The following is a 25635-nucleotide window of genomic DNA, read 5'->3' as shown; positions in this document are numbered from 1 at the left end:
ATGGTGTACAGATGGTAATATACTACCTCCACACCATGTTTTTTTTGGATTTGGTTTTTAGCATCTTTAAGTAAACATTGTCTACTCCAATTTCCCAGAAACACTATTTGGCCTTAATATATTAACAGAAAAATAAAATCCAGACAGAGTATATCAACATACAGTGAAACATTATCCCTGGTTAATTTTTTTGCTTTTTTTTTTTTTTTGCTTTTTTGTTGCACTTAAGTGTTTCAGAACATCAAACTGATTTAGCCAGACATTGCTTTTCTTTTTTGTCTTCTGCTTCATTTTCCATATCAAGCCTCCAGAAATCTGATTGTCATTACCTTACATCTCCACTAGGTGGGGCGGTTTCACATCTTATCAGGTCACTGATGTTTAACTGTTTTCTGCTTAAAAGTAGTTTTGATTTTTAAAAAGTAAGTGGTTACTGTTATGTATAAAACATGTTTAAAAACTCATGTTAAGAAAATGCTTAATGTGTTAAAAATGGGGATTTCTATAAGAAACATTGGTGGATAAAAAACCCAAAACAGTAGCCAGGATTAAATTACAACAATTTGACTCTTCATCCCCTTTTAGAAGACTAAATTTATTATAGCAAAACTTAAGTGGAATTGAATTTGTTACACAAGATCCAGTTTTGAAAATATTTCCGAATAACATTTATTAAACTGAAATTAAAGTTCTGTTGTCTTAATGTGACTCACAAAACGCACAAGAGTTTGTATTTGTATTAAATTTCTTTTGCAAAAAGTCATTAAAAGATTAAACTTCACACATAATTTTGAAATGTTTTTTTTATATACATTTTGTGGGAGTGGAAGAGAGTCAAATGTTTAACTTTTGGAAATTTTGAGATTCAAAAGTCTAAAATTTGCAACTTGTAAACTAAGAAATTTCCTTTTTTCTAGAAAAATAGATTTTTGGTGGAAAGTAACTGTTTTTCTGTATATAATGTCCTTAACACACCTTTGTATTTAATCATTAATAATATGCATTACTTTTTCAAATAAAATTCAGGCAATACATTAAGTGAATGTTTTTCTTTTATTTTTTGTCAGTTTAAAAGCATTGTTTGACTTTACAAAGCAAAGGCTTATAAAATAAATAACTGATTCTTTCACTGTATAAAATTAGGAATGGTTTATAAAGTCAGTTACATCTTCAGCGTCGATCAGGTTAACCAGGAAGTGTCCCACCGCAGCAGCCAATCAGAATCCAGTTCTTGTTGCCGGGCAGAGCAGACGTTCAGAACTGAACTCTGATTGGCTGTTCTGTCTTCCTTTCAGTGACTCCTGAGCAGATGATGTCCCTGCGTCCATATGGCGGACCTTTGTGACTCTTGTCAACTTTAAAAGCTGCGGTCCGTCCCCCCTCCCCATCCTGCTGCTGAATGGAGAGTCAACGCCATGCTGTCCTGCCTAAGCGTGCCTTTTGTTCCGCCTCCTCCGCTCACTCTCGGCTCCAGACTTTGTTTTGGGTGAAAGGATCCGTCTCAAATGTCCCGGTCAGCCAGCAGCAGCTGCTCCAGGACTGCGCCATTATTCCCCACAAAGGAGAGGCGAGGCGGCCCCTCCCACCCCGCTTTCTGCTCTTTGTGTCCATTCATGAGGCTGCACAAGTGCTGCCTGCAGCTTTTTCTGTGAGTTTTATTTTTGGCGAGTTGCACAAACAATGAATATCATAAAACTGCCTCAAAACCGTTCTCCTGTTTAGAGTTATGGCACAACTTATTCTCTAAAGAATTAGAGAAAAATTATGATTGGGGTGTTGGGACCACTCTAAGACAGGAAACATAAAGTTATGAGAATAAACTAAGAGAAAAGAGTTGTAGTATAACGTAACATAACTTCTGTTTTAGCATATCTTCCATTGTGGCTTTTGTTGTAATTAAATTTTAAGCACAATACCGAAACACAATAAATCAATAATTAATAAATATTGATTTTTTAAAAAGTACTACTTCCATTGGCATTTAATTTTGTTTATAATGTTGGAAAAATGTTTTGTTAGAAGTGAAATAATCTGCCTATTACCTAGCAACCCCTGTGGAGTTTTGCCTGTCACCTAGCAACCAAAGCCTGAGCTACACAAAATATGTTCATTACAATTTGTTTTACAAAACATTATGGATAATGGGATTTTATTTTGGTTATTTAACTTGGTGTCAAAAATAGATTGTTAAATGAAATAATCTGCCAGTGGAATTAGAACTTTTCCATCAATATTAAGAAATTATTTACTTAAAACAAGCTCCTTTTTACTAAAAATTTACTTATGAGTTTTCTTATTTCAACTTAATTCAAGATATTTGCACTAGAAACTAGACTAAAAATTATGTTTTTGTAGTGTACAATAAACTTCAAAGATAAAGTCCTAAAACATGACTTTAAAAAATGACATTTTTGCATGAATTCCTGGAGCAGTGAAAGTGTCAGTTGTTCCAGACCCTCCCTGCTGAGTGCAGTCGGGTTTGTTAATGTAATTAGTGATCAGGTTCATTATGAGCTGCTTTAGAGCCAGGAATTGGCATCAGCAGCTGCTGGCGGAGGAGCCGGTCGGCGTCGACACACGTCTGGTAATGACAGCAGGAGATATTAGCATGTTTATGAGTCAGATTAGCATAGCTAGCAGACACAGTAAATACCTGAAACGGCTGTTTTCTGCACTTTTATTCATCTGAAACAGAGATGTGCAAAAATATTCACACTCAAATTTTACACATGATGCATAGATGTTTTTTGTATGTAAAATGGTGCCTAAAATCTTTTGTAAAAAGAAATTCATATCTTTAACTTGCCCCCCCCAAGTAATGTTTGTCTGTACTATGTGTTGTAGTTTTCATGCTTCTCAACTAATCTTACCTTTAACTAAAATCTTGGACCTATTTTTGCGTAGATTTCCTCAATCACTTTTTTCATCCATTTATACGGTAGCCCAGAAGTGTCAACAAAAAGCCACAACTGGATGTATGCTAAAATAGTTCTGATGCTAAAACGGAAGCTATGCTAAATTAAGAGTTTCAATAAACTTGTTAACATAACTTTAGTTCTGGCATAAATTCATTTTTAAAATAAATTCTGATTTAACATAATTCTAATTATAAGATGAAGTTTATTATAAACTTAGTGGCATGGCTTTTGTTTTAGCATAAAATCAGGGTCTTTTTAAATGTAAAATCAATTTTAGCATATTTCTGTTTTACACTAAGGTGAAGTTTATGATAAACTTGTTAGCATAACTTCCATTGCGACGTTTGCTGTTGTGATGTCGCGCAGGATTTCAGAAACATGCAATAGAGAAGTTGTTTGGGCTGCAACAGAGGCATTTGGGGATTTTTTCAAAAATTGCTAATGGTTTGTGACAAAATAAAAGCTCTTGGACGGTGAATACTAATGCAAAGGAGAGTAAAAGTCTGAAATTCTGTCCACTCTGAGTTCCTGTTTTGTGTTTTTTAGATATTTAAGTCCAGCAGAGACACCAGTAGCCCATTGTTTCCATCTGCTGCTGTTTCAGTCTTTGTGTTGAACAGCAGCATGTGGCAGCAGCAGCAGAGCTCTTAAAGCTAAAGGTTGAAATGAAGGCCATTAGAGGTTGATCAGGGTTCTGGAAGAGCAGCTTTGACTCAAGGTTGCACAGAAATCTGTAGCTGAACGTTAAGCGCTCCATCCCCAGATGTAGAGCTCCTGTTATACAATCAGATTAGAAAAGAGGTACTGTTTCTTTAAGGCAGAGTTTGCAGCTTAGTGAGGTGATGTAACGATGCTTGATGTTTCTGCTGACTCTTGCTGTTAGCCAGGATTAGGCTCTGAATGCCTGAATGGCAGCTGGCTTGTGCCCGGCACACGGCCGCCTCCAAACGCTTTTCACCTCGTCATTAAACTGGAGGGCAGACCGACAAAGCTGGTTGCTATGGAGATTTAAAGGACTCATTTAAAGGACTGTTTTCTCTTCTAAAACGAACAGATTCTCTCACTTATTTGAACTTCTTTCTGATTTGTACAATGGATCTTACAGCCATAGTAGATGGAGGAAAAAAAGTCAATTTCTGTAAAAAATCAAGAAAATTTCTGAGTTTGAAAAGTCAAAACTTTGCTAGAAGAAAACATGGATAGAAGAAAACATGGATATTTCTGGGTTTCAAAAGCTGCAAAAGTTGGAAATTTGCTACAAAAAAACTTGAAGTTGCTGGAAAAAGCTTAAGTCAAAATTAAAATACATTTTTTAGCTTAAGTCAAAAAGTTTGCTTCCAAAATTACTAAAAAAACAGATTTTCTAGAGAAATCTAGAAAGAACATTTTCTAGAAAAAATGAGAATATTTCTGAGCTTGAAAAGTCAAAATGTTGCTGGAAAAACTTTTTGATTCAGAAATTATCTAGAAAAAACTTTTAAATTTCAAATATTTTTGCCTTAATTTCCATAATTCTAGAAAATTTTTGTCTTAACCAAAATTTTCTGCGGCAAAAGTCAAAAATATTAATTTTTTTCATGTCTTTTGAAAAATGTTAGTATTTTGGCAAAAATTTACTTTTTTTTAAATATATATATTTTTACCTAATAAGGCCCTAATATGCCTGTGTATATTTGGTTTCTCCATTTTCTTTGAACCTACATAAAGACAAAATGTTGCAGGAGTCTGAAGCTGAATGTGTTTGGTGACCCAGCGGGGCGTTGAAGCTGCAGCAGCTGCTGGCCAGCATGCAGGTCAGAGAGACTCTAGTTTCAGTCAAAGATCTGAACGTCAAACTGGAGAGAAAAAGAAAAGGCAGCGTGTCAGGAGCAAAAGATCATGTTCATTAAGTCGCTGCCTGAGTTTAATTGACAACTAAATGCTGAACTGAATGCAAAGTAAATGGCTTGATAGTTGGACCAGTTATGTATCTACATAAAATATATTGTTAAATTGTAATTAAAAAGTTCAATATCACTTACAATTTAATTACACTATGTTCTCATCCCTGATGTCTTTTCAGGTCAGTTGAATTTAATGAAATTTTGCTGATTGTGACCCCAGAAAAAAAAGTAGAATAAAAAAAAAACTATTTTAAACTGTTGGTCGTCAAAGTGACTAATCTGAAGCATGATGGGTAAAAAAACTAGGATCCTCAGGAAACCAAATGATAAATAAAGAAAAGCACCTAAATAAACTCTATTAGATATAGAACAGCTGTTAGAACTGCAAAGTCAAGTTTTAGAAGAAATGTTGGAAAATAATAAAAGGGCAAAATGTTAAATTTTATGGGCCAGAATTTAATGCTGCAGGAAAATGTTTGGTCTAAAAAATTACAAACTTAAAACAATGAAAACAGAGTAAAAATAATTCAATTTAACTTAGCTGTAAAAAAGAAAAGCCAGTGAGCAAAATTTGAATCAAAACTTTATTTAATCACACAAAAAACAATTGATAAAAAACAAATTAACAACTTTGACATATTTTTATACATGCTGTTCGCAGTTAAGTAAAAATAAGTTCAGTCTCAATTTTTCATGTCTTTTTGTATTTATGAGTTTTAGACAAAAAGTTAATTGTCTTCAGAATTTTATACACCAAATTTCTTTACAGTGAAGGAATTTTTAAACATAATTTTCCTTTAATACATGTGAACCTTTTTAAAGATTTTATTTTAGAATACCATTGTTTCTGTCACTGTTTAAAAGTGAAACTTTTACAAAATTAAAAATATTCTGAACTGTTCAGGATATCAAGTAATTGTCTCTAAATTGCAGTTATTTAAAATAGTAATGTGTTTATTTATACAGTTTAAATCAAAATTACTGGTATTTTTTATTTTTGGACCAAACTTCATTCAACATCAAAATGTTTATTTTTTTTAATTCATTTATCAATCATTTAATTGGGTCATATTCTAAAGTGAAATTTTAAGATTAAACTTTTAAACAATGTTTTACATATTTAGTGTAAATTTAAATCCAAATTTCAGGTTAGAAAAAAATTTAAATTTTTTTGGTCCAGATTTTATTCAGCAAAGTATTTTTAATGAAAATAATTTGAGTAATTTCTAATTAATTTCTTAATTTACATCAGGACTGCCTGTAAAAAAAATGTCCCAGATTTGATTCAACATCAAATAATTTGAGTCGTTCCTCTAAGAGTGAAACTTCAGAAAACATTTTCAAAAGTAAAATTAAACAAAAAATCTAAACAAAAATTGAGTAAAAACATTTAAGAAAAATTTTTATTCAGTCAATTTGCTACAAAAAAACAAAGTTTTACCTTTTAAAACTAATCAAATTCACATAAAATGTAATTTTATCTTGGTTGAATTGTTTAAAATTAATATTTTATAATTTACAACAGAATTGCAGGAACGTTTTTGTTCAAATTTTATTAAATTTTTTTTATGGTTTTATCAATTTAATCTTGTCATTTTCTAAAGTGAAACCTTTAGATTAGACGTTTCTAGATTAATTTTTGTCATCGTTAAACTTCTAAAGTGAAACCTTTAGAGAATTAAGACAATTCTGGAAAGTGGGAAACTTTTCCGCTGACTGCAACTGCTGCCATGTTGCTCAGCCGAAGACGAACATCTGAAAAGTCTCTTTCCAAGATGGCCGCTTCTTCCTCGGCACCGCTTCTTCTCCTGCTGCGCGTGCTTCTACGTGGCGACGTTCGCTCCGTGGGAACCACGGGACGCAGAACTCGCCTCTTCTCCTCCCTCTCCAAACCTCATCCGCACAAAGAATGAGGGTCGACGGTGTGCCGCCCCCCGCCGCGTGCCCGGCCTCGTTCGCAGAAAGAACCAGGCTCATCTTGGCACGGACGGCTGCGGGGGGCGGCGGCGCTGCCGGCGCCATGCTAGCCCGGGCATGCTAGCTCCTCAGGAGCGCCCAGGAAAGAACCGGAAACGGAATCATCCCGGTCGGGATGAGGATTTCCAGGTGTGAACGGATCAGGTGAGCGGCGGAGAGCCGGGTCAGCGCTCGGGGAGGCTGATCTCAGGAACCCAGTCGTTCAGCCGCCGGCTCTCCTCGCAGAACAGGTGCAGCTTCTCCAGAGCCGGGTCCTCCCAAGACCCATCGGCCGGGTTCTGTTGGAGCGACAGGAGGAGCGTTAGCAGGGAAACGGCTGCTGAGCAGGGCCGGAGCTACAAGCCTCACAAAGGGGCCATAACACCAAAAGTATGGGGGGTTGTTCTACTGTTAGCATCTATATTGAAAATCAGCTGCAAATGTTGGAATTTATTAGTTTCAGGAGGGAAACAAAATGGCCGACTCTGACTCATTGATTGGTGAAAAAAATATACTAAATTCAAAGAAAAGTCATGGAAACAAAGTGATGATTAATGTCACAGAACTTCTGCTTTATGTAAAAATGTGGTTTAATTCTTGGAGCAGAAATGTGTGGAAGAAAAAATCAAGCAATAAATGGGCTTTAATGCGATGAAGCTAACAGTTTAAATTTTTGGAAATTTAAAAAATAGATTTTTTTACTGTAATAAAACAAAGGTAAGTTTGCAGAAATTAATTTTATACAAAATATGTCTTAACCTAACAAAAAATTAATTCAGCCCAGTCACACTTTTTTGAGTGTAAAAATGAGATATATTCTGTAAGTTCCAGCTCATTTTCTCCTGTTTGTTTCTCCTGATGCCATAGGCCCCCCGGCGCCCACCCCGTCGTTCCGCCCCTGCTCGTACCGTGATGAGGACGCAGTGCGCGTCTTCCTGCTCGTCTCCGACGATGGCGGCCAGACGCTGCGTGTCGCTGACTCTGACGATGCTGATGTCGTTGTCGAAGCAGAAGGACTGGATGAGGGTGAAGTGGATCTGCAGGGCCACGTCCCACTCAAACTGCTCGTCTGTGGCCAGGACGCAGAACGACACGCTGTCCGGGTCTCTGTGGACGGAAAACGCTCTTCCTGTTAGCAACTGCTGAGACAAACTCACACAGAAAGCATGAAAAAGCAAGAAAAATGAAAGTTTTCTCACTCTGTCATGATCTTAGCACTTTCATAGACGCCAACAGTGAGCCGGTGTTCGCTCTGAGCGCAGACCAGAGCTTCCTTCAAGGACTTTCCAGGAGACTTCATGACTTGTTGAGCTCAGAACGTGAAGAGGAAATAATTTGTGCTTCCTAAAAGAGTCGGTGGGCTTATATATGGCGGAGCCGGCACGCGTTCGCCGCCTGATTGGTTCCCTTCAGGACAAAAGCAACAACCGACTGCGACCCCTCCCCACCCTGAGGGACGCGTGCCTTTAGAAAACTCTCAGTCGGCTCGTGTCCAACAGGGTTCAGATAGAAACTGTCACTTCTAAGTTATTCATGCAAAAAAACACAGGAGTCACTGCAGCTGAATCACCGACATGATCAATTTAAAAAGTAAGAATCAGTATGCCAAAACTTTCTACAGCTATTATGGAAACAAAAGTCAATATCTTTGGATCTAAAGAACAATTAGTCAGTTATTACAACTAGAAACTAGCCTGAAACTTCAGAGCCACATAGACAGTTGTAAAGTCAGTCTTCTATCACCTTATTGTTGGAATACAAAACAAAATATTTAGTTTGCTCACTTATTTTTAAATAACTTTTCATTATTTTGTTGCCATTTCTGATATTTAACAAGAGACTGAAAAATGGTGGAAATTCTTTAATTATCAGATTGTTGCTTAACTTTGAGTTTTAAACCAAAACTTTCCTCAACTTTGACCAAACAAAACTGAAGATGTTTGTGGACCTAAAGAGGAAAGATTAGAACCAGCACACAGCTTCAGTTCTTACCGATAGAAACTAGAGATCAGACTCAGACCTGAACATTCAGAGCCACATAGAGACAGTTACAAAGTCGGCCTTCTATCACCTGAAGAATATTTCCAGGATTAAAGGACTAATGTCTCAGCCAGATCTAGAGAAACTCATCCATGTGTTTATCTTTAGTCACATTGATTACAGCAACAGTGTCTAAAATCAATCCTGCAGCTGCAGCTGCTGGTGTTCTGACTAAAACCAGGAACATGGAGCCAGTGAAGTTCCTACGGCTCCCTGTAGCTCAGAGAACAGACTTTAATGTATTGTGTCGATGAGTCGTTCAGTATTTTAAAGATCTGCTGTTGGATCTCTTGGACCTCTCAGCTCTTCTGATTCTGGTATAAAAAGAACCAGAACCAAACATGGAGAATTCAGCTTCTATGCACCACAAATCTGGAACAAACTTCCAGAAAACATCTGAACCTGAGTTCCTTTAACTCTAGACTAAAGCCCGACTGTTTCAGGTTTTGAAACATAATAAATGAAACGATCGATAATCTGATGTGTGATGACTTGATAAAATTTTATATTTCAAATGTATTTTGTGTTTTTATGATGTAAATCTATTTGAAATGTCTGACAAATAAACTGATTGATTGTGTCATTTTATAATCAGCGCCCCCTGCTGGTGGAGGGATTTAAAGTTTCAAATAAAGTGAGAACAGAGTTTCCACGGTAGCGTCTCCGTGGGTATTTCCACAGCGTGTTTTCTCCCTTTAAGGTTCAGGAAGTGCCACGCGCCGCTGCTCCGTCCGGGCGCGTGGCATCTGGGGGCGGCAGGTCACGTGCTCTCATCTCTTTTATCAGCGCTGCGGAGGGACACCATCTGCCCCCGAGTGGGGCGGCGGACAAAGGCAGCACCTGCTGAGCCTCGGGAGTCAAACAACCCGCAGACATGCAGCCGCAGCGCTGCGGTGCCGCAACTTCTCCATCAGATTAGAGGCGCAAACCGAGCAGATGTGCAGCCGCAACAAAAGCGGTGGATCGATCTGCACGCGCCCGGCCTGTTGCCGTGAAAGTGGATCCTTTCTGCAGCAGAACCGAGTCCGGATCAGTCGGGATGAGCCGAATCAAACATGGAGGCAAACAAAGACTGAGTCTGCGCAGAAAAATGAAAGGTGGAAGAATGATTTCAAGTTTCACAGAATAATGAAAAACGATCAAATAAAAATATTAGAAAACAAAAGTTGAGGAAAGAAATGAACTGAAGAGTTTATTTTAACTCCAGAATATCATAAAGTTTGTCATATTTGGGTTGATAAATAAAATTCTTTAATATTCAGCAATAATCAAAGTGAAATCCTTTTAATTAGAAGTAAAAGCAGTTTTGCTAAAACAGGAATCATCACTAAAAGTGGCGACAAGAATTAATTTTTTATTAAATGTGGCGCCCCCTGCACTGGCGCCCCAACATAGTTTTACATGTTGTGGAACTCAGGTTCCTGTAAATAAAACATGTTTACACCCCAAACTAAAGCGACCTCAGGGGGTAAACAGTTCGGAACCACGTCTCTGTTTGGAGTTTAAACTTCATCAGAACTCAGACAACAGGCTGCAGAATTTGCAGGATCGCAGACAAAAGCTGGCCGAACCCCTGGAGCGGGTCAAACCGCGACCCCCTCCCCGTTCATAGCGACAGTTCTCCATCTGCCGCAGAACAATAGCGCTGAATCAATCAGCGCCAACCTGTGCGCCCCTCCTCAGCTATTCATGCGGCAGCAGGCGAGCCTCACGCAAGATGCGGGTTTCACTGAATGTATGCAAATTAAAAAAGGACAAATATGGGGGAGAATTTGCGCAATTGGTGCCCAAATAAGCGTGCGTAAAAGTGAAATCACGCATCCTTGATAAAGTACAGCTTGAAATTCTGTTTATTTTTGACTCATTTTATTGAGATTTTATGTGACAAAGTGGATCTTTACTCTGAAACGAACTAAAATCCTGTTGAATCCAATTTAATTTGATTTCAAAACCGATTTTTACTGAAGTTTTTTCCATCCGACCGGTAGAAAGAGTTAAAGTTTGAACCTCTAAATGCGGAAAGCCGCAAAATGTTGGTAAAGCAAACAAAACACACGCAAAACTCTTTAAATTCTCCAAATCAAACGTCTCTGTGGTGAGTTTAAAGCCAAAGTTTCCCTGATGTAAATAAACGGACAGCTGATGAGCCACGTGGAGTTTGCTCAGTTCTGGCACGCGCTGCGCATTTGCATTTGTATGGAGGAGATAAGAGGGAGGCGGGGGGAGGGGGTAATAAAAAGTGGGGGTTCTGTGAAAACAATGCGGGTGGTTTTACGGTCAGCTTCTAGTCCACAGATGGTCCGGTCCACCTGCGTGGGGGCGGGGCTTCTCACTTCCGGCTCCATCTGAGCAACAAACCTGCAAACATGAAGAGATGAGCTGGAAACCAGGAGATGTGGAGCATCTAAACCAAGAAAAACACATTCTGGCTGTCAGTACAGCTTAGAAATGAGAGGAAAATGTTTTATGTTTGTGAAGTTTATGAATGCATGACGTGGAAATGTTTTATTTTTGAAGAAATCCGCAACAGTTTCACTTTAAACTGTTTCCATTCTGCAGAAAACTCGATGCACCGAGTTGGTTGCATTTTCGTTGCAAAACGAAAAGTTTTCACTTGTGGTTGTTATGTATGTTTAAAATTCAGTTTAATTAAGTGAATCATATGAATGCATGGCAATATTTCTGCAGAAACTAAATATTTTCCTTCATGTTTTAGCTGGTTGGACCAAAACAATGATTTCACTTTTCTCTTTTGAGCTTAAAAATGAAATAAATTAGTTAAATGTTTATGAATTTAAAAATGCATAACAAGATTTCTGCAAAAACTAACATTTTAAACTGTTTACATTCTGCAAAACTTCATATTTTCCCCCATCAATGCAAAGATTTTTTTGATTTTTAAGACAAAATGATAATTTTGCGGATCTGTTTGTCGTTTGGGATTAAAAATGACATAAATTCATTTTATTTTTGTGAATTTTTTCAGTGCATGAAGTGGGAAAGTGAAGCTGCTTTCTGCTCCAACTGAAACTTGAAACCTAAATATTTTCCTTTTGTTTGCGTGCAGAAGGGGAGCGCGCGTGACCCCCATCAATCTGCCACGAGCCAAAGTGCGACAAAAGCATTATCACATCAATGCGCCATTCAGCCGCAGCCAATCAGCGCGCGCCGCTTTCTCTGCGCCGCACGAGCTGCGGGGCTATAAAAGCTGCCGCGTGAAGCCGCTCCGCTCCAAACGCTCTTCCTCCTCCTGGAATATCCTCATCCTCACCGACGGCATCATGACTTTTGAAGAGGTTCTGATCCAGAAGCCCGCCGAGCGCGCTCAGTGCGCAGGCGCAGCCCTGGAAGAAGTCCTGGTCTCGGCTAAAGACAACCAGTCTCTCACCGTGGGAGTCTATGAGTGCGCAAAAGTCATGAACCTGTAAGTTTGGAGATCCGCAGATGGTCGGTTTGGTTCCCGACCCGGTCTGACCCGGTTTGTTCTTTCCGTCCACAGAGACCCGGACAGCGTGTCGTTCTGCGTCCTGGCCACGGACGAGCAGTTTGAGTGGGACGTGGCCCTGCAGATCCACTTCACCCTCATCCAGTCCTTCTGCTTCGACAACGACATCAGCATCGTCAGAGTCAGCGACACGCAGCGTCTGGCCGCCATCGTCGGAGACGAGCAGGAAGACGCGCACTGCGTCCTCATCACGGTACGAGCAGGGGCGGAACGACGGGGTGGGCGCCGGGGGGCCTGTGGCATCAGGAGAAACAAACAGGAGAAAATGAGCTGGAACTTACAGAATATATCTAATTTTTACACTCAAAAAAGTGTGACTGGGCTGAATTAATTTTTTGTTAGGTTAAGACATATTTTGTATAAAATTAATTTCTGCAAACTTACCTTTGTTTTATTACAGTAAAAAAATCTATTTTTTAAATTTCCAAAAATTTTAAACTGTTAGCTTCATCGCATTAAAGCCCATTTATTGCTTGATTTTTTCTTCCACACATTTCTGCTCCAAGAATTAAACCACATTTTTACTAAAGCTGAAGTTCTGTGACATTAATCATCACTTTGTTTCCATGACTTTTCTTTGAATTTAGTATATTTTTTTCACCAATCAATGAGTCAGAGTCGGCCATTTTGTTTCCCTCCTGAAACTAATAAATTCCAACATTTGCAGCTGATTTTCAATATAGATGCTAACAGTAGAACAACCCCCCATACTTTTGGTGTTATGGCCCTTTTGTGAGGCTTGTAGCTCCGGCCCTGCTCAGCAGCCGTTTCCCTGCTAACGCTCCTCCTGTCGCTCCAACAGAACCCGGCCGATGGGTCTTGGGAGGACCCGGCTCTGGAGAAGCTGCACCTGTTCTGCAAGGAGAGCCGGCGGCTGAACGACTGGGTTCCTGAGATCAGCCTCCCCGAGCGCTGACCCGGCTCTCCGCCGCTCACCTGATCCGTTCACACCTGGAAATCCTCATCCCGACCGGGATGATTCCGTTTCCGGTTCTTTCCTGGGCGCTCCTGAGGAGCTAGCATGCCCGGGCTAGCATGGCGCCGGCAGCGCCGCCGCCCCCACAGCCATCCGTGCCAAGATGAGCCTGGTTCTTTCTGCGAACGAGGCCGGGCACGCGGCGGGGGGCGGCACACCGTCGACCCTCATTCTTTGTGCGGATGAGGTTTGGAGAGGGAGGAGAAGAGGCGAGTTCTGCGTCCCGTGGTTCCCACGGAGCGAACGTCGCCACGTAGAAGCACGCGCAGCAGGAGAAGAAGCGGTGCCGAGGAAGAAGCGGCCATCTTGGAAAGAGACTTTTCAGATGTTCGTCTTCGGCTGAGCAACATGGCAGCAGTTGCAGTCAGCGGAAAAGTTTCCCACTTTCCAGAATTGTCTTAATTCTCTAAAGGTTTCACTTTAGAAGTTTAACGATGACAAAAATTAATCTAGAAAAGTCTAATCTAAAGGTTTCACTTTAGAAAATGACAAGATTAAATTATTGATAAAACCATAAAAAAAACTTTGTAATAAAATTTGTTAAAAAAATTAAAAATGCCTTTAATTCTGATGTAAATGCAAATATAATTTGAAACAATTTAACCAAGATAAAATGACTGTAGCTGTTTTTGATCATTTTTAACTGCAGAATTGTTTTAGTTGTTTTAAGGTGTTTTTGTTTAATTTTACTAATGAAATTTTTTTTCTGAAGATTAGAGAAATGACTTGGTTATGACATAAGATCTGGACCAGAATGTTTTCTTTTTTTTTGACCTGCAATTCTGAAGTAAATAAAAAAATTAATTTTAAATTATTTAACCAGCCTCTTAGCTGATTTTGACTTAAAATGCAGAACATATGAAAATTGTTGCTCCATTTTGTATTTTTTTGCATAGTTAAACCTTTGACTATTCTCTGTGAAGATTCAGATTTCACTTATTGGAGAATTAGCTTGAATACACTGTAAAAAATACCTGATGTGTTTTAAACTTGTTAGAAATAATAGTTTTGTACGTTTGTAAGTGAAAAATACTGAATAAAATCCTTGAAGATGATTTTGTGGTTTTCACTCTGGATGAATAAACTCTGTTCTTCACGGATCAGTGATTTCGCTCCCTGATGCGTCGCCTTCATCTGCATCTCTATGAGGCTCCACACAATAGCCGCTCCGCACAGAGGGCCCTTTGTCTGGGCCGCAGATGTCTCCGGGGCCACGCCGCGCCATCTGCCGCTCGGGGTCAGCAGGGTCAGGTGGGCGGAGTCGAGCCAGAGGGAAGAAAGGGAAACCAGGAGGGAGGGTTCGGTTCGGTCCGGTCCGGCCAGCTGCTGTTTACCAAACTTTCACCAACTGTGTGACAGTAAACAGATCAGATGTTTGGGGCCCTGCAGGGGCCACCTGCTCTGCACCAGCCAGGCTGGAGAAACACAGAATGAAACTTTAATTTTTACTGGATATTCCTGGGACGTCCTCACATTTAATGACGGCTCATTATGAAAAGAAAAATCCCCAAGTTTCATAAGTTGATTTGAAAATGTTCAGGTTTTTTTCTAGAAATAAACTTTTGAAACTTTCGCATCATAACAAATAATCCATAAGAAAAAAAAATCCTCAGCTAGAAAACATTTGCAAGAAAAGAGACTCAGGAATTTTCTAGGAAATAAATAGAAAGTTTAAGATCAATTTCTCAAATTTCCAAGTTTCAAAAGTTTATTTCTAGAAAAAAATTGCTTGAAAGTTTTTTTTCTTTTCTCAGAAATGTTTTTTTGCCGAGTGGATTATGGAGCATTTCTTATGATGTGTAACCATGGCAACAATACATTTTTTTGGTTTGTTTTTTTTACAACTGATTACAGCTGGTTAGCATTTTAAACCAATACCTGAGCTGCTACTTTCTGGCTGTACGATTAGACAACAGACTTAATGAGGAGCAGCAATAGCAAAGGAGGAGGATTAGCAAAGCTACCTAACAACTGATGATGTCATCCAGGAAATGCTACGTTTTTGCCATCCAGATATTAAGCTGTTAGTCAGAGGCCTCTTCAGAGCCACTGCAAGACTGACTGCTACTGGTGCTCATTCCTGCCGCAGCATCAGTTTGAAGGAAGGAAAAATATTTCTGAATTTAATTCCTTGAAGCACTTTCTGTGGAAATGTCATAAAATGGTTTAAAAAAAACACTTAAAATTTCAGGTTTCACCTTTGACCTCACAGTCATTTTATTTCTCGTTTTTCAGGCACTTTCACATAAATAACAGAAAAGTTTCCAGCGCTGAACTCAGAGTATAAAACGTGAATCTAAGAGGGGAGATGATGATGATGATGATGATGATGGTTTTCTTTGGTCCATTTGGGTCTCAAATGTTTCTAAAAACAAACCAGAGCACTTAAAAAAAAAACACCCAGCCGTTTTTTGGCAAATTATTTCTCTTGGTGTCTAGAAAGACGTGATTGGTCCATGCAATGGGCTGTGCAGGAGGCTCCACTTCTGCTTTTCAAAGACGTACAGTTATATAACTGTGCATCTGTTTGCAGCCATTTTCAGGCGTGGGTGTAAACATTGAGTTGGGGGCGTGGCCAGCAGCTTGTCTGGATTTAAAAACTAAACTCTTGTTATCTAAGAATGATTTGTTTAGGCCACAGACCGACCCGTAGCGGTCCATTATGACAGCACACAGAACTTGGAGGTGTGCCTGAGGCCCCTGTAGGCCCGCAGCCCCTCCCTCTTGGGGTCCCTCACCATGCCGCGGACCACGGGCAGCGAGTCGCAGCCCCACCTCTTCTGGGCGCGGTGCAGCAGGATGCGGTAGACGCCGGTGACGGGGCTGCGGCTGTCCGTCAGCTGGTGGTTGCGGAGGTGTTCGGCGGTGAAGCCCAGCTCCTCCAGGGCGCTCCGCACCTCCTCCTCCACCTCCTCGTCCTCCGGGTTCCCGCGCTCCGACTCCAGCAGGCTCTGCAGCGGGCCGGGCGGCTCCGGCGGCGTCAGCGCCCAGGGGAACTCCACGGGCAGCAGCCAATCGCAGCCCAGCATCTGGTCGACGGCGTAGCGCTCGGCGGCGACCGGCTTCAGGATGCCCCTGATGAGCCGCTGGCAGGGGCCCGGCACCCACGGCGGGATGGCGTAGCTGGTCTCCATGATGCAGCGCCGCAGCTTGCCCATGGTGTCGGCCCGGAACGGCATGCTGCCGGTCACCATGAAGAACAGCAGGACCCCCATGGCCCAGACGTCCACCGGCGGGCCCAGGTAGCTGTCGTCCCTGAACAGCTCCGGGGCGGCGTACGGCGGCGAGCCGCAGAACGTGTCCAGCGAGCTGCTGCGGCTCGCAACGCGCGTGCTGAAGCCGAAGTCGGCGACTTTGACGCAGCCGGCGGAGGTGAACAGAACGTTCTCCGCTTTCAGGTCGCGGTGGATGATGTTCAAGTTGTGCTGAAGGGGAAAACAGAGACGGGTCAGGAGATCCAGAACTGGTTGGACTGGTACGATAACAAATCACCCTGGACGATAAATTCTCCCAGAAGTTATTGCAATAAACAATAATATTGTTATAATAATATTACCTTTTTTATATTTTGCTCTAAAGTTGCCAATTAGACTAATCTGCTTCATGTCAAATTACAGCCTACATATTCTAATCAATAAAAATCATTTGCTTTCTTGATCTTGTGTTTCTTTTTTCTGGTGGACATTTTTCAAAATGGCCGAAATGGAAATATGTGTCCACTGTAGTTATTACCAGTGGAGGACACAGCTAACGAAAGAGTTAGCTTCACTCACCACTAATTCACCAAACAACAATCTTAGTAAGTTTATATGCTTAACATTAGCAGAGCTAATGCTAAACACACAAAGAAAACAGCAGGGCTAGCATTAAGCTGCTAATCAACATTAAAAAACGATTGAAAACTGACAAATAAAAATGAGTAGAAGCTAATGCTAAGTAGCCACGTACATAAAAACGTGTGTAGCTCTGAAGCTTAAGGGACGTCATTAGCTTTCTAGTGTCATGTGACAAGACGTGATTGGTCAATGCAGCCGGAGGAATCTAACTATATAGCATTGTGTAACTGCAGCCTTCCATTGTTTTCAGGTTTAGCATTAGCAGAACTATTGTTTATGATTAGTGTAACAGTTAATAATGTTCCATTAGCTTGATGCTAACATGAAATGCTATTCCTCGTAAGGTGATGAACCCGATTCCTGATCAGTCCATATTCTGCTCCGTACAGAAAAACAATGTTTCATCTCATCCTGTTTCCTGGCCTTTATTCACACAACGCAGAATTGATTTATGCTAAACGATCACGATTACAGACGTTACATTAGCCGGTTAAAGGTTCCTGAAGAATCGCCCACCATGTATTTGACGGCAGAGAGGATCTGGGCGAAGGTGATCTTGCTGGCGTTGTCGCACAGCTTCCCCTCGGTGCAGATCCGATTGTGCAGATCCCCTCCTCCGGCGTACTCCAGCACCAGGAAGAGGCGGCTGGGCGTGTCCACCACCTCGTACAGCCGGATCACGTTGGGGTGCTGCAGGCACTCCAGGCTGCTGATCTCCCTGGACAGCAGCCGCTGGGCCTGGGCGTCCAGCCGCGTCCGGTCCAGGATCTTCAGAGCCACTTTGTCTATGAGCAGAACAACAGAGAAGATATTAATAGTGGTGCAGCAGATAGATTAATTAATAAAAATGAAAAAATTCAAGATGGCTGCCACAGTCATCAAGGAAATTGTGCCAATATTTACCACAGATTGATAATTTAGTCAAGTGATACATGATTGGATCCATATTATTAATCTTTTTTTGTTTTTTCAAGATGGCCGCCATGGTTGTCATTGAAAATTACATTTTCACTCTAAAATTGCTAAATGGATGAATGTGTTTCATAGCCTTCATGTTTTCAACAATAAATTTCCTACATATTTTCTTCATCTTGTTTCATTTTACTGGTGGACATTTTTCAAAATGGCCGCCATGGTTGTAATTGAGAATATATGTCCACAGTAGTTACCGCCGGTGGTGAACACAGCTAACCAAAGAGTTAGCTAACCACTAATTTAACGCTACACTCCTAAACACATGAAAAAGTTAGCAGAAGCTAATGCTAACCACAAAAAATGGTTTTGTGAAAGCTAACGCTAAACAGCTTCGCACATAAAAGTTAGCGGAAGCTAATGCTAACCATGAAGACGACTGTCACATGATATGTTTTAACTTATTACCAAAGTTGAAAAGTATTAATATGTAGAAAACCAGAAAAACTGAAACAGACTGAGAGACAAAATTCATCTAAAATATTAAAACTGGGAACATTTTATGGCAAAAATCGGTTAAAAATGGCCGCCATCTTGAAAAATTAGTCATCTTGAAATTCAAGAGGCTAATGGACAATATGAAAATGCTAATTGCTAATGTATCCAAGCTCTATAACAACATGTGTGACTGGAGCTGTGAATGGGATTATCAGGTGAGGTTCTGATGGTACCTTTGGTCAGAGCGTGGAACGCCAGTTTGACCCTGGAGAAAGTCCCGTAGCCGATCTCCCCTCTGACCTTGTAGAAGCCCACCCTGCGGCCGATGATCAGCTCCTTGATGGTCTTCTCGTCTTTGCACATGGCCGCCGTTAGCTTCTGCAGCGGCGTGAGGTGCAGCGAGTCGTCGGGCCGCTCCTCCTCATGGCCGCCGTCCGAGCTGTCCGTCAGGCTGTACAGGCTGTGGCTCAGCCTGTGGCGGGTCAGCTGGTACTGGCTTCCAGGCATCGCTGCGAAACAGACACAGGAGGACTCAACAACCCTAGAGCCGTGCAAAAGTCTTAAACCACCCAACATTTCTTTGTGTTTTCCTTCAAAACAGCCAGAAAGTCTTAAAAACCGGCTACTTTAAGTCCTTATAAGGACGTCAAGGCTGCTTTGAACTGAACTTTAACAGTTTACTATTGTCTGTGGTTTCATAGGAAGACTGGAGACTATAGAGAAAGAGAACTTTAAACACACAGGTTCTGTAAATTATGATTTTATGTTTTGTTAGCAAAAACTGGTTTTTTTTTAATTCCAATACATTGTTTCAAATTTATATCAAATTTGAAAAAAATGTGTGTTTTCCTGTCAATCAGATCTTAATTGACCAAAATAATAATTTGAACATTCCATCCACCACAAGTGATGAGCTCATAGCTCAGCTTTCTATTCCTTAGTTGCCGATTGTTGCTAAAATGCATCAAACCCAAAATTATAAATAACTTTTGGAACTTTGATCACATGTTGTTTATTTTAATATAGAATATGTGGAAGACATTAATCAGTCTAAATATACATTTTATTGCACAATCTAGTTCAAGGTTAAGATCATTTACTGTGTTTATCAGCAGAACTCTGTAATTCACACTCCGACCACTAGATGGCATCAAAGCACTTCTAATATAATCCGAGAGGCATATGTATCAACCAATAAAGAGAGTATTTATGCACCATCTAGTATGTATTCATAACAAAATAGGTATGATGCTAATTAGCATCACTAGTCCATAAAGGAATACAGTTTGTGGTGTCATTATTTTTGGCTTCATATTAATAATCTCACACAGGATTCTATTAGGACAAGTTTCTACAACCTGGTTAAAAGTAAAGATCTCACCAGATGTCCAAACCGCCCGTCTTCTTCAGAACGGACGGAGTCCTCTCCAAACAGTCCGGCCCAGACGGACCCAGAGAACCAGAACCTTCTCACATGCTGAGGTCAGAGCTTCACCGCCTCCACCTGTTTCCTCTCCAACAGAGAACCGTAGACTGTTGACTCAACACACGGCAGACATGTGAGGAGGAGGAGGCTGAGACGACGCCACAGGCCACGCCTCTTCATCCCTCCAGCAAAGGACGGCGGCCAAGATGGTGTCCATGATCGCTAATCCTGTTTGAGTTCAACTCTGACCCGCTACATTTAAACCGAAACAAACAAAAGCTTCTGGTTCTGACTGTATTTTATGTTTTTAAATCACCAGAACCTGGATATTTATGCAGGTTGAGGCCAGGTGTGTGGGAGGAAATGGTTTCATTCCCTGGAGGCTCGGCTGAAGATGAACCGTTATGCAACGGCATTAGCCGATGTTCTCGTTGAGATTAGAGGAGAGTCCAGTTTAGAGCGCGGCTGCAGAGCAGAGATAAACAGATTAGAGGGAACAAGATCAGGACCTGGCTGGAGAGCAGCTCCATTCAGGTGGGAACACCTGGGGAGCAACGTGGCTCCGCCGAGAATTCATTAACTCATCGTTTAGTTTGTCTCAGAAATCAAATAATCTGACGATTAATCGATCAATCAGATTAAAAAATGGCCACATTCTACATATTTTACATTTAAACACTGAAAGAAAAAATACAATTACAGATTAATTACTACATAGCAAAAGGTGCTAAATAATTTCTATCCTTTTTTATATAAAATCTGAACCTGGTGAAGCTAAACAGCCACTTAGCAGTTCTGATTAAAACATGTTTACAGACAAAGGTGTTTTTTTTTATCTTAAATATAAAATGTGTATATATGTGTATATATTTTGAACAGTTTTGACTCAATTACTCCGTTGAATATGTTGGTTTTTTAATAAATTATCCTTTTCAGAGTCTGATTCTCTACTTTAGTAAACAGTTAATCGTTAACTAGTTGATGATTATTCAATTATCATCTCTAATTGAGTGATAGATGATATTTCTCCTGATTGACACCATCAGCTGTTACAAACACTCTGCTAATCCACCTCATTTGCTTTTGCCGCTCCTCTTTAAATCTCTGCCATGGTTGGAAAAATGTTGGATTTGGGGAAACGATGGAAGGAAGAGATGGTTTCAGCTTCCACCTTTTCAGCTCCTCTGGGATTTGGGGTCATAGTTCAGATATTATTAGTAAAAACAATACCTTGTCGCCACGGTAACACGTCTAAACAACCAGCTCCCGTGGGAAACTAAAAACATTAGACCCAAACTGCTCCAGAACTATTTATATTGCTAAATACTGAGGAAGTTTTTCCTGCTACAGGTGGGTGTACTTAGTTTTCCCTTATTTAAAGGGTGTACTTTCATTCTACCATAAGCCTGTTTATCAGAGAATCTTTTTCAGGCTTTCAAACATCAAACCAAAACCAAACTCTGAGATTTTAAAGCTGAATTAATGAATTTATGGAAAGCAGTCGACTGATTTATTTCTCTGAATGGAAACAGATTCAAGCTGCAGCAACAGATTAGCGTTTCATTCAGCTTCCTCCTCTGCTGCAGTCTAATGGGATTAGAGCCTCATACGGCCGGGCAGCGTGGGGTTCAACGTGCTTCCAGACGGAGAAAAAGGCGAAGAAAATGCAGCAACGGCAACCAGAACACGAATTTAAACTTTTCTGAACACAACCGAGTCAAACTAGAACTTCCTCCTCTTCACATAGCCGCTGCTGCCGATGCTAACGGCGCGCTGGCTCTGCTCCAGCTCCTTGATTCTCTGACGCAGAACCGCAATCTCTTTATTCTTCTCCTCCTGGAAAAACTGCAGCTTCTGATCAAACACACACACACACACACGCACACACACACACACGCCGCTAAGTTCTGGGTCAATCTAACAGAACCTGACGTTTATTTCTGTAGGTGAGGTTCTGGCTCACCCGCTTGAAGACGCTCTGAGGAAGAAGGTTGGATCCATGAAGCTGCTGCTGCTGGTTCCTCTGAGCTGAACTTTGAACCCGAGCTAACTTCGCACCAAACTGTTGGAAAACACAAGCAGAAACGTAAACAAACAGCTCAAACTGGAGGATCCCTCATCAATCGTTCAGTTCAGACAGATTTAACAAGCTACTTCAAACCGACTGAAACGGTTAAATTAGTGAAATCATAATTAATCTCTATTATCTGATGGTTCAATAAATGGAGCTTACAGACTCAACCAGGCCATTAGCTGGAAGAACAAATTACAAAAAGCTGCAATGAAGCCAAAACTACAGAAAATAAACTTTTTGCATTTAAAATATATATTTTTAATTCTTTGTCTGCAACCTGAGGAGTTCTGAGTGGAAAATATTTAGTTTTATCTTCACCTGGTTCAACGTTTGTTTAAACAAAATCTCCTTTAAAGCCTCTTTTGCTATCATCATTATTATTATTTATAAGTATTTCTTAGCATAATATAACTAAACAAAAAATACAATAAAATAACAAAAACAATAGCAGGGTGGTTTAAACGTATCACGTATATAACTCAAATTATAATACATGTACAGAAAGTCACACAAATTCAGTTTATCATTTAACTTGGATCTTTTTAAATTATTAATGAATCGTTAACTGAAGAAATTCTGTTACATTTTAGGGAATAAAATGTTTATTTTCTTACTTATAGAGGGATTCAGTTATTTGTTTATTTATATGTTATAATGCATTTATAACATTGTGTAAAAAAATGGTGGTTAAATGAAAAACTTGCAGCATATGCCAATTTTTTTTATCCAATGAATTGATGAATCGATTATTGAATTGTGTTTCTAAACAGAAGCTCATCCACAGCAGGTCTGGCCTCCTGCAGTACCTGTGAAGGTCAGCAGGGGGCGCAACGAACCATAAAACTGACTATAAACACTCAGGAATTATAAACGGTTATATTTGTTTCTGAGTTTCAGTTCATAGAAAAGAAAACAAACTTAAATTAAATGATAATCAGCAGCTGTTTTACGGTAACCTTTAATAACAAACGATGATTTGTAGAAACATTAAAGGTGATTTTTTTTGCTGACCTCCATCTGCATCTTGAGCAGCTCGCTCTGCCGCTCCCTCTCCTGCTCCTTCATCCTCGTCTTCATCTCCTCCAGCTCCAGATGTTTCTCCTCCAGCTGCCGCCGAACATCTGCATCTTTAGCTTCCACTGGAGAAAAACCAGAGAAAAACCTGAAAACTGGTTTATATCAACACTTCTGACCAGAAAAACAAACTCTGATGGGCAAAACACAAACTCAGCATTTCTAAAAACTAAAATAAACTGTTAAAAGTAATAAAAACCAGAATAAAACCTATAAACAGTTAAAGTTGGTGAAGTCTTACTCTGCCTCTCCGCCTGTTTCTGCGCCTCCTCTACCTCTCTGCTGCTCTGCTGTTTGACGGCCTGTAGCGCCCTCTGGTGTCTGTCCTCATCTGCTGCCATCTGGCTGAGCAGCTGCTGGACATCCGACCGCCCAGCCTGCAGGGCAGCAGCACAAAACGAGACAAACTGAAACCAAAAGGGTTTATTCACCTTCTCTAATCTAATTCTGGTAGAAAAGAGAGTGAACCAGAGACAGAATAAAGTTAATAAAACGAGAGTAAAATCCTAAAATATAATCAGTTATAAATGACCAGAGTAACAGAATCATTTCATGAGAAAAAGCTGCATTAGCACAGAGTTAAAATAAGGAACGTTTATATTCAGGATTTATTTTAAATCAGATGTAAACACCAGAGAACTGATCCGTTTGTTTCTGTTTTCACCTCGGCTGTTCTCTCATTCTCGTCCTTCAGATTCTCCACCTCCTTCCTCAGCTTCTGGTTTTCCACTGAAACGTCAAGAAAAACACAAAATTAAATAACAAAAACACAAAATTAAGTAACAAAACCCCAAAGTTTCTCCCCTGAAACTCATCCCTGTTGTTTAAAATGATTCACTTTGTTAGGAGCTTCAGCCGTTCACACAGATTATTTAATAAAACAAAAATCCCATCAGACACACTCAGCTGTTTCCTTTCAGATTTCAGGCTTTTAATAATATTATTCAATAAAGATAAAAACATTCAACTTTAAGGATGTTTAAAAAAAAGTGTTGCACCAGTTTGAATTTTTGTGGATTTCCACTGAAACTTAAACTGTTTCCATTTGAAACGAATCAGAGATTTCTTCAGATATCAACGTCACTCAAAGTTGTAGTTACAGAAAGTAGAGGTTTGAACTTTGACCTTTTTCTCAAAGTTTGGTGCTAAAGATGAAACATCTTTAACAAAATCAACTCTTTTCTGGAAAAGCCTAAATTAAGGAAGTTATTTGGAGTTTTGCTGTTTTTAATCAAAATAAAATAAAAACATTTTGACAGAAAGATGACTGGTGATGGAAAAACTCCCACTAAATATTAGTTAAATGTTCCTTATAAAGCTTGTTGAACTGCAGCAACTGTCAAACACAGTGGTGGCAGCATTATGTCGAGGGCTTTTCTATATTAACTTTACTGCTGCACAAACTGGAAGTGTTGAAATAAATCATTAAATCACGTCCAGGAGATTAAACATCTTTTCTCCAGGCTTGTGTTGGGTTTTCCTGGTGTTTTAACTCTTTCCACCAGCAGGTGGCGCCGTTACCTCTGAGGTCACATTGTTCCTGCAGCGTCTGGTGCAGCCGGTCCACCGTCACCAGGAGGCTCTCCTTCTCTGCAAACAGCATCAACTGTCAATCTGCTGCAAACATTTACCTCAAAGAAAAATATCTACCTTAAAATCATTTTAGAATAATAGAATCAGCAAACTGACACAATGGAGTAAAAAAAAGGAAAATAAAAAACTAAAATGCAGTAAAATTATGTTATTACTACCAGAGTAAAATGTAAAAAATCATGAGAATGAGTTGATTTTATTACAAGAATAGTCATAATAATATGAGAATAAAGTTGAAATAATGAGAATAAAGTTTAATATTCCACATTTCCAGATAAAATGTGGAATATTAGCAGAATGAAACTGTAATTTTATAACTCCTACATGAAAAATGATAAATTATTAAAATGGGGATTGTTGAGCAACTTGTGCAGTTATATTGGTATTAGTTTTACAAATGAGATAATATTTTAACAGATCAGCATCAAATTATTATAGTAGAAAAACCTTTAAATGATTCTGCAAACTGAATTTATTTTTTTAAAATTAACAGTCTAGACAAGCTGATCATGTCAGATCCAGATAACTATCACAGTATTCTCATTAAAACTGATTTTAATGAGAGTAAAGTTATTTTGTGACATATTCTGCTAATATTACTATTATTGTTGTCATAAAATTATGACATGATTCTCATAATTTAAATAAAACCTCTAATTTAGCCCTAATACTCTTTTGTTTAAGTTTTTCATATGAAAACAGTGAACAGTTTGTCAAAGCGCCACTAGAGGGAGACAAAAATCACAAGTTCAACTACAAACAAATAAATAACCTAAAATACTCACCATCTTTTAGACTCTGCTCCTTATTTCTATAAAAATTCACCAGCCTGTTGGAGTCATCCAGCCTGATCTCCAGAAGGTTTTTTGCACCATTCAGTTCTGTAATGTTCTGCCAGAGACAATAGAGAGTAAATGCTGCGTTCAATGTCCCGTTAAAACGAA

The 25635-nt window shown here is 39.8% G+C and overlaps 4 protein-coding genes across 4 annotated transcripts in view; 2 read left to right on the top strand and 2 right to left on the bottom strand.

Annotated features, from left to right (window-relative positions):
* The window catches only part of LOC116724487 (NLR family CARD domain-containing protein 3-like), a 638369-nt gene that overhangs the window by 168771 nt on the left and 443963 nt on the right, over positions 1 to 25635 (top strand). The gene's annotated exons all lie outside the window — the stretch shown is intronic.
* LOC116724598 (growth arrest and DNA damage-inducible protein GADD45 gamma-like) lies at positions 6324 to 8793 on the bottom strand. The gene is made up of 3 exons (XM_032570375.1): positions 7957 to 8793; positions 7666 to 7864; positions 6324 to 7056 (listed from the first exon to the last, which is right to left on the bottom strand). Exons 1-3 carry the CDS (start codon positions 8055 to 8057, stop codon positions 6943 to 6945), a joined length of 414 nt encoding a protein of 137 aa, XP_032426266.1. The 5' UTR covers positions 8058 to 8793; the 3' UTR covers positions 6324 to 6942.
* On the top strand, positions 11157 to 14333 carry LOC116724590 (growth arrest and DNA damage-inducible protein GADD45 gamma-like). The gene is given in 4 exon segments (XM_032570365.1): positions 11157 to 12010; positions 12013 to 12221; positions 12297 to 12495; positions 13105 to 14333. Coding segments are annotated over 4 exon segments (600 nt in total). The 5' UTR covers positions 11157 to 11932; the 3' UTR covers positions 13219 to 14333.
* On the bottom strand, positions 15477 to 21670 carry nim1kb (NIM1 serine/threonine protein kinase). Its single transcript, XM_032570324.1, has 4 exons — positions 19906 to 21670; positions 18758 to 19033; positions 17631 to 17899; positions 15477 to 16703 (listed from the first exon to the last, which is right to left on the bottom strand). Exons 2-4 carry the CDS (start codon positions 19029 to 19031, stop codon positions 15939 to 15941), a joined length of 1308 nt encoding a protein of 435 aa, XP_032426215.1. The 5' UTR covers positions 19032 to 19033; positions 19906 to 21670; the 3' UTR covers positions 15477 to 15938.

The sequence above is a fragment of the Xiphophorus hellerii genome, chromosome 8 (assembly GCF_003331165.1).
Source record: "Xiphophorus hellerii strain 12219 chromosome 8, Xiphophorus_hellerii-4.1, whole genome shotgun sequence".
Taxonomy (NCBI): Eukaryota; Metazoa; Chordata; class Actinopteri; order Cyprinodontiformes; family Poeciliidae; genus Xiphophorus; species Xiphophorus hellerii.
The sequence above is the reverse complement of the archived record's forward strand: the minus strand, read 5'-3'. Positions and strand labels throughout refer to the sequence as shown.